General features: G+C 42.5%; 1 protein-coding gene across 1 annotated transcript; it reads left to right on the plus strand.

The window, feature by feature from the left end:
* The first annotated feature begins 505 nt into the window (after positions 1-505).
* Cd209al3 (CD209a molecule like 3) lies at positions 506-6766 on the plus strand. Its single transcript, XM_087579497.1, has 6 exons — positions 506-633; positions 1124-1213; positions 1531-1602; positions 2229-2380; positions 3481-3590; positions 5900-6766. The coding sequence occupies exons 1-6, from the start codon at positions 585-587 to the stop codon at positions 6048-6050; spliced, it is 624 nt and encodes a 207-aa protein (XP_087435623.1). The 5' UTR covers positions 506-584; the 3' UTR covers positions 6051-6766.
* Positions 6767-9034: the final 2268 nt, after the last annotated feature.

The raw sequence follows: 9034 nt of genomic DNA on the forward strand, positions 1-9034 counted from the left end.
TTTAGTGCACCAGGTATAGTGAAGACGCTTCAGGGCAGGTTGTTGGTTTTATGCACAGCATGCCCGCCATTTTATCACACCACAAGTGACACATTCTTTGGTTCCTCACCCCACGACTTCTGAGATGGTATTCCTAAATGTTAACTTGGTTGGATTTAAGATCAGTCTAGAAACAAATCTCTGGGCATGTCTGTGAAAGGAAATGGGGCGGGGCGAGGGGTTCTAGGTGGTGGCAGTGTGCACAGCCTTCGTATGTCCTGGTCACTCTAACTTCCACACCAAGATGCAATATATCCTCAAGCTGTGAGCCAAAACCCAAACCAGAACAACTGTCTTCGTTCTTTTTGTCAGATATTTGGTCACAGCAATAAAAGAATTAATTAGCACACATCCACAGCCCTCGCTTAACTTGATGGAAAGTCTGACAAATGTGATGCTGTATCAGATGTTCAATGCTTCCTTCTAGATGCTTCCGGCACTGGAACTCACTTCCCTTTTTCTCTTTATGAGTTCACATTCAGAGAGTGAAGAAAGTAAAAGCTGATGTTGCCAGCAGGCCCCAGCACTGAAGGGCAGAAGCGAGGATGATTCTCTCCATGGAATTAAATGAGAAGCAGCAGCTAGGCCCCCTAGGTAAGGCAGGAATGGGGCTTGGTGGTTTGGTGGTTTGTAGCTCCAGGTCACAGCAATTCACCTCTGGTCTCCACACACGATTGCATATAGGTGCACACATGAACTCATATTTATGCATGCATCACACATTCCCATGTGCACACGCACACACACACACACACACACACACACACACTCATTCCTCTCTGTTCTCCACACAAAGTTGTGTGTGTGTGTGTGTGTGTGTGTGTGTGTGTGTGTGTGTGTGTGTGTGTGTGTGTTGAATTCCTTGGAGACAAGCTGGGGACAAGAGCCAAGAAGAGGTAGAAGTCTTTTCTAAGAGTCTTATATTCTGGAGATTTAAAGATTTCTCTGGTTTCCTGGAACGCAAAGGCTCAGACTTAGACTGGTTGCTGGTCTTTGTAGCACTAGAAGGGTAGAATCTGGGGCCTGAACTGCTGTTTATTGGGGAGTGACAGCCTTGTTGTGAAATACGCACTTTCTTCCACAGGGTGTGTGAGGCACAGCCATGGCCTTGTGGTGTTGCATCTGCTCTCCATCGTGCTCCTGGCTGGGCTTCTGGTGACTGTTCTCATTCAAGGTCTGGCAGAAATGGGACTGTGCACCTCTGGTCCGTCTCACCGGCTGTGAAAGCTGGATCTGGGTCATACTTAGGGGACTGAGAGAAAATAATGAGAATGGGTTGTACCATAGCCTCTAGTGTAGTTCCCACTTTGGAACATAAGATGGTAAGAGTAAAGGCATGACCCAGGTCCATTACTTGTGTTTCATTCATCACTAAGTGTCATTGTCTTCTCCTTAAATGTTATTAGAGAAGATTTCTGCTGCAAAGATCCAGAGCACTTTGTAACACACAGTAATCATTACAAAGTTTTAGTTTCTGGATTCTTTGTGCAGGTTTTAAGGATCCAAGCTCATCAGTGAATGAAAAAATCTACAAGCAACTGATGCAACTGGGGATTGGAGTGGGTAAGTGAGCAAAAATCAGTGTTGTGGAACCAAGAAGGTCACCTTGTGATGGCACTATGCTTGAGGATTTGATCCTTTCTATACCAAGGTTTTCACTCCTGTGGGAACTTGATGTCTTAGTTGGAAAAGTGCTTGCCATAAAGAAACTGAGCATGAGTCAAGAACCTACTTTTTTTAAGAACCTACTGTTTAATGGCATGGGGAGGTATGTTTTTAATGCCAGCATTGTAGAGTACCAGAGAATCACTGGTCATCCAGATTAGTGCAGTTATACACCTTCACAAACACAAATACATGAATACATCGGTCATCAGAAAACAAATTAATAGGAGCACAGGAAAAACAGCCAGGGTATCACCTTATGGTCTCAGGGGGAGACAACAAAGTAGGATCTCACTATTCTCAGAGGTCCTGGGGCTGTGCACAGAGTAGGCACTCAGTTTTCACAGTGACCATGCACACAGTAGTCAAGATATTCTCCTGGGCTCTGGTTTGAACTTTTAAGTGCCTGTTTTCCCCCAGGATGCAGTGTCAAGTGAGGGAGGGCCCTAATCTGGAGGGCTTGAGAAGATGCATGATCATGTGCATCCAAGCATTCATCTATCCTGATCCACCTCTCCCAATAGACAGCCTTTGCCGTCCTTGCCCTTGGGAATGGACATTCTTCCACGGAAGATGTTATTACTTCTCCAAATCCCAGCGTAACTGGAATGATTCTGTTGCTGCTTGCCAGGAAGTGGATGCTCAACTAGTCACTGTTGAGAGTGACGAAGAACAGGTATTCCTCATGGGTTCTTCGTCCTGGGATTGGGCACGATCATTGAATGTGAAAGCAATGGTTGGAAAGAAAGTGTTTCTGGTTAAGGGATGTTTGCTCCACTTGGAAAGGGGGCTATGTGGGAATGAGGGTACCTAGGATGCTCTGAGTAGATGCACCAATGCCTACATAATGCCTACATGAATGCTTCAGAGAACACCTAAAATATAAGTCATGGTCTTAGTAAAACTCTAACTCCAAGGGATCTGATGCATTCTTCTGCCCTCTATCACAACTGAACTCACACACAGACACATAAACATAATAGAAATAATATAATGAAATGTTGTAAAAGCAATTTAAGACAAAAGAGGCATTCATTGCTTAAGGTTCTGGGTTATAGTGCATGATGACCCAGAAATCACAGTCACAGGAGCTTAAGAGATCCAACCACATGGGACTCACAGTCAAGTAGAAAATAGTAAATGGTGATCCTCAGCTCACTTTCTTCATTTCCCAAGACCGAGGACTTGTACTCAGGGAATGAGTCTGCCCACAGTTAAAATGGCTTTTCTCACATGAATTAATATAGACAATACCTACCCATGCCAAGAAGCCTATCTCCTATATGATTCCCCGTTCGGTCAAGTTGAAAATTAAACCTATCACATAATCCCAGCTGGCATGCTAGATAAAAGATAGAATATTGTTCTCTTAGGGAAAATACTTAAGACTATGCTTTTCGCCAGTTTCTGTGGTATAAATCATGTAATCCCACTGCTCTTTGGATATCACTCCACACAGAGCTAAGAGATGCTGCACATTGCTAGCTGTGCTGAACCATCTGACTCTGGCACACTAAACCTCATAGATCAGTTTGTGTGGGCATGCATGTCACAAACACGGGCAACACTCGCAGGAACATGTGTGAAGACTTCAGCTGTGGACAATCAGTCAGCAGACCTTATTTGGCCATAGGATAGAGATGTAAGAGGGACTCAGACACTGGAGCATGTATCAGGGGCTCCTCTCAGGTATAAGAGTGAAAGTTGGGGAGACACTAGGTAGAAAATATTGGAAATGAAGTAGAAACTCTACTGACTTCTCTCTTTCCCCCACAGACATTCCTGGATACGTTCTTAAAGAATAAAGGACCTGCCTGGATGGGTCTCTCAGACTTGAAACAGGAAAGCACGTGGCAGTGGGTAGATGGCTCACCTTTGTCAGACAGGTAGACCTGGGGCAAGGGAACATTACAGAGAGTGGGATGGGGTTGTGCTCTACATGAGCTGAGCTCAAAGTTCCTTGTTACTCCCTAGCTGCCTTAGGCTTAAGAGTCCATGTTATTCACTGGGAGTCATGGTGTTAGTCTCCATATACATGTTCAGATAGATGGTGGGAATTTTAAATTCTATAATCAGAGTGGCAAAATCAATCTGAGGTTTGTTTGGGTTGTTTAAATATAGTGTGTTAAATAGCTGTGGAGGGAAATACTTCAGCCAGTAAAGTGCTGGCTTTGCCAAAATGAGCACCTGAGTTTGATTCCCCAGAACCCACTTTAAAAAAAAAAAAAAAAAAAAACACCAGCAGGGTTACTTGAGAGGAAGTTGAAGGCTTGTCATAAGACAGAGTAAAGGAGATGTTATCAAGAGAGAATTGATGACTTAGTGGGAAGAATGTCCATCATGCAAATATGAAGATCTGAGTTAAGATTCTCAACAGACAAAAGCATTTTAAAACCCTGGGTGGTGTTGTTAACATGTACGTGTAATACTGCTGCTGAGTGTGGTGTCACATGCATGTAATACTAGTGCTGAGGAAGCAAAGACAGGATAATTCCTAAAGACTACTGACCAGCTAGTTAGCTTCATTTGTTAACTTCCTGTTCAGCAAGAGACATTTTCTTTAAAAATAGAGGGTTGAGGCTAGTGAGACAGTTCATTTAGTAAGAGCCTAGCATGCAAGCATAAAGATTGAGTTTAAATTCACTGCACCCTCAAAAACTGGGGTGATAGCAACCATCTGTTATCCTAGCACAGACAGATCTCTGGTGCTCACTAGCCTAGGCAATCAGTGACCTACAGGTTCAGCAAGGAACCATGTTTCAAACTATGATGTGGATCGAGTACTCTTGTGGATTTTGGCACTGACTGAGGGGCAGGCATGTCTTCGAATTTGAAGCCAGCCTAATCTACACGGAGAGTTTCAGGACAGAGATCCAAAGGGAGAACCTATTTCAAAATAAATGTAGAGAGAAGAAACAAAGGAAGGTAGGAAGGAACGAAGGAAGGAAGGAAAGAAGGAAGGAAAAAATGAAGGAAGAAAGAAAGAAAGGACAGGAAGGAAAGAAAGCAGAAAGAAAAGAGGGGACAAAATAAGGAGAAAAATGGGAGTAACCAAAGCAGACACTCTATGTCAACCTCTGCACTCCAAATACAAGTATTCAAACATTTACACAAATATATATACATTACACTACACTACAAACACACACACATACACACACACACACACAGACACAACTGATGAAGACATTTATGTTGACATGTAGACACACGGTCATGCACTCATCTTCATGGATATACATGAGCAAACAAATGTACTCACACAACATCACACCCAACACACACAAACTGAGGTCAGATTTAGAGAAGGATTGAAATATAGATAAGAAACATTACCTTTTTATGTCATTTAATGGGTTCTGTGCAAGGGGTGTCTACAATGTGTTTCACAGAATATGGCTTAACACAGGCTCAAATTATTATGGGTGTAAAGTTTGTATGTGAAGCATGTGGACATTTTTGTGTATGAATGGGTGTGTAAAACTGCATGTATACTCATGCTTTTGTGTGTGTGCGTGTGTGCGTGTGTGTGTGTGTGTGTGTGTGTGTGTGTCTGCGTGCACGTGCACAAGGCCATAAATAGATGTATCATACCTTCCTCTATCACTCTCCATGAGTTCACTCTTACATGAGTTTGGAAAACTAACTTAGGTTATCTGGAAAAGCAGCAAGCATTCTTAATGTCTAAGCCATCTCTTCATACACATTTCATTGTATTTATACCCCAAGTGTGTATAAATGTATACCCAGAGCTGCTTGTTGTACTCAAAAGGCCAAAGAGAAGAAGCTTGTATCACCCCTTGATGGTGTGGCAGGAGACCAAGGACCTGACCTCTCGATGTGGAGATAACATCTGGATAAAGGCCTTGGTTGAAGTGTTAAAAAAAGAATTAGATGATGTTGGTCAAGGAGGCTTCAGAGTGGGTGTGTTAAAGTGTGTTAGTGAGTTCTAGGTGCTGTCTTTCCTAGCTTGCCATGTATTGATGTGGTGAAAACCATGACCAGAAACAGTGTGGGGAATAACAGATTTATTTCCTCTTACAACACCCTGGTCACATCCCATCACTGAGAGAGGTCAGGGTAGGGATTCAAGATAGGAAATAAAACAGAAATCAAAGAGGAACAAAGTCCACTTGCTTTTCACAGCTTACAGACTATGGCTGTGACGGAATCTCATGTCTCCTTGTCTTTGAAGTTTCAGGAAGTATTGGATAAAAGGGGAACCTAACAACCAGGGAAATGAAGACTGTGCAGAGCTCAGAGAAGACGGCTGGAATGACAACAAATGTGACAACAAGAAATTCTGGATCTGCAAAAAACCTGAAACGTCCTGCTCTAGCAAATGATGACAAACTCCCTCCATTGCCCCCACAGTCCCAAACCCCTGCCAGATAGTAGAACTTTACCCATAGCAATTCCAGTTTATTCTACTTGTCTGTGGCCATTGATATCTTGACCAGATCTGTGAGACATTTCTCTGGCAGGTACCTTGTCCCCTGCATTGCTCCTGGACCAGCATGTTTCCTTGACCTCTGCTGTATAGTCTTCTGATGTCTGCAGGGTCTCGTTGGGTTAGTGGTTGTGGCACTGTTCCACTGTTGCTGCTTAATGAAATGAACAGACATGATGTGTATACAGGTCCTTAAATGAGTTCCTTTCATCCCCTCTGTCTTCCTTTCTGAGGTCAGACAGTGCATTACCATGCATGATTGATGACACATCTTATGTGGCTTCATAGCATTTCTGAGTACTTTACTCCCATCTACTAAATTTTCATCCATCCACCCTGCACACATTTCTATGGGAGCCTTCTCAGATTTCAGGAGCTCAACCCATAGGCCAAAAGCTAAAAAGAACCAATTCCTTACTTCTGAGTCATGATCTGAAATTATTGTGTTAATACCCTGGCTCCATCTCCACCCCTTTGTGGACATGGTGAGCCTCAATGTTATAGACCCTGAGATTGACCTCCCAAATATTTATTGAATCTTCTCATTGACAATTTTTATACGTATGTATATATAAATATAAGTATAAAGCAACTCTGATTATTGCCATCCTTCACCCATCGTGAATCCCTCTTTTTTAACTGCTTCTTTTCTCCTTTTATGAACTTTTGTTTGGTTCTTGACCCACTGAATTTAACCAGGGCCATCTTCTGACCATGGGTTTGAAACTGTCCAGTGGAGACTTGTACGCTCATCATCAAGTAAAAACAATGGATATCCCTCTCCAAAAATCCTTCAGTAGCCAATAATTTAACAGAGAGTGAAAGGACCCTGTGAGTTCCTCTCTGATCCATAACTGACTGTTGGGAGGCCAGACTTTGTGCAGCCTCAGCCACTGTGAGATCACATCTGAACCTAAGAGCAAAATCAAAAACAAAAAACAGAATTTCACAGTTCTTCTCCAGCTTTTCTATATTTCCAACACCTCTTTCCTATCATTCCGTGAAATCTTCTTTCTTGGAGGAGGAACACAGTGCTCCAGGTCTTGGAAATTCTTCTCCCCTTTCCTTAACTGTCCCAGATCACTGCATCATCTGCCTTCTCTGAGGTCAGACTTCCTGGTGAAGCTCACATAGATGAGATACAACCATGTTAGGGTTAGCATGGGACAACTATACAGGATTCTTCAGGTTCCATAGCCCCCCATGAAGTCACCTGTATCTACTTTCAGACCTACGTTTGTAGACCTGTCCTTCTGCTAGTTTTGCTTTTATTTTACAAAATAATTGAAAATGGGTTGTTGTCTATGTTACTAAGTGATGGTTTTCTTTTCTTATTTACAATTCATACCATTGTACACTGTTGCATTTATGCCATTGAGTGACTTGGTCTAGAACAGAAAATCTCAGCATGGGTCCAGGCACCAAGAAAGCCAAAGAGGTGATTAAAGTCTAGAATGTTCGTCCACATACACCACCACCCAGGCATGTAGAGACTGAACTTTGTCAATCTCTAAGCCATAAAAAAACACATTTTGATAGACATCACTTTCTCCACTAGGATGACCACAAAAAAATTTGAATTTATGATTGAATACTAACATTTATCTCAGATAAGTCAAACTTCAACATGTAGTATACCTCAGAGACACTTTCCACAGTAACTCTCAGGAGCTCCTGGTTCTCTCCCTCCCTCGCTCCTTCCTTCCCTTCTTCCCTCTCTCTCTCTCTTTCTCTCTCTCTCTTGTGTGTGTGTGTGTGTGTGTGTGTGTGTGTCACTGGTATATACATAAAAGCTACAGTGACTTTTACAGTAATTAGATGGCTGTGAGCCAGAATGTGGGTGTTGAATCCTCTGCAAGACTTGGCTTTTGAAATAAAGTCTACCACTGAACATGGAACGTGCTGCCACACCTAGCTGACACATGTCTAACAGCACCGTGCAATCTACTGTTCTATGAGTTTCCCAGTACTGAGGTTAAAGTTGCCCATTAGGCTGAGGAGCCAAATTTGGGTCCTTATAATGTATCTGTGTGTCCCAGAGCATGCACACGCACATATGCACACACATGAGCCACCCTATAAGTGTGAAAGTCAAAAGATGCCTTTGTTCTCTCCATTGATATTTACACACCTTGCAGGGATGGAATTCAAATAATCAGGCCTGAGAAACAAATATGTTTCAGATGCCCTTCTTTGTGTTTTCAAACAGGGCCTCACATTATAGCCCACACTGTACTGAAACGTACTGTGTAGGCCAAGCTGAATCTACAACCTTCTGCCACTGCTTCCCCAGCACTGGGATAATAAACATGAGCCACCACTCTCAGCAGCTCACCACAACTTAATTTCTTTTTAGGCAAACTTAAACTTCCTAGCTTACAGCTATGTTCATCTTCTTTTTAATTTATCAAAAACATTATTTTCATTTTCCATGATTTAGTAAAACATTCCTGTAACTGACCTCTTACTCATCTAAGGAAGCTTTCTCTTATCTGTTGCTTGCTAATTTTATTTTTGCATGTTTAGGGATGCTGCATAGAAGCATCTCGTGATTGTAATGAGGAAAAGACAAAATCAAGATCAGGAAGGATGTAGGCCATGTGCCTGCCTCTTTATGAATCCTCCAAATGTACAAAACAACTCAATAGACTGTCAATGGCTCAACATGTGAAGGTTTTCTAATATTCTGAACACCATCTTTCAAAATGAAACTCCTTGGAGACAGACTCAAGAGAATGAGACCAGGCAGGAACAGAGCATCTTCTAAAATGTCCACTGTATTTGCTCCCTGTGCTTTCAAGAATGTCTAAATATCTAAGGACCAGAGAAATACACCGTGGGTAAGAGCACATCCTGCTCTTATTGGGGACCTGTGTTCAG

This window comes from Rattus norvegicus, chromosome 12, assembly GCF_021556685.1.
Source record: "Rattus norvegicus strain SHRSP/BbbUtx chromosome 12, alternate assembly SHRSP_T2T, whole genome shotgun sequence".
Lineage (NCBI taxonomy): Eukaryota > Metazoa > Chordata > Mammalia > Rodentia > Muridae > Rattus > Rattus norvegicus.

Excerpts from the sequence above, each read along its gene's own strand:
- Cd209al3 (XM_087579497.1), top strand. The coding sequence starts at position 585 with ATGATTCTCTCCATGGAATTAAATGAGAAGCAGCAGCTAGGCCCCCTA. Across the intron at positions 2,381-3,480 it reads TTGAGAGTGACGAAGAACAG|ACATTCCTGGATACGTTCTT; the intron begins GTATTCCTCATG and ends TTTCCCCCACAG. Across the intron at positions 3,591-5,899 it reads GGCTCACCTTTGTCAGACAG|TTTCAGGAAGTATTGGATAA; the intron begins GTAGACCTGGGG and ends TTGTCTTTGAAG.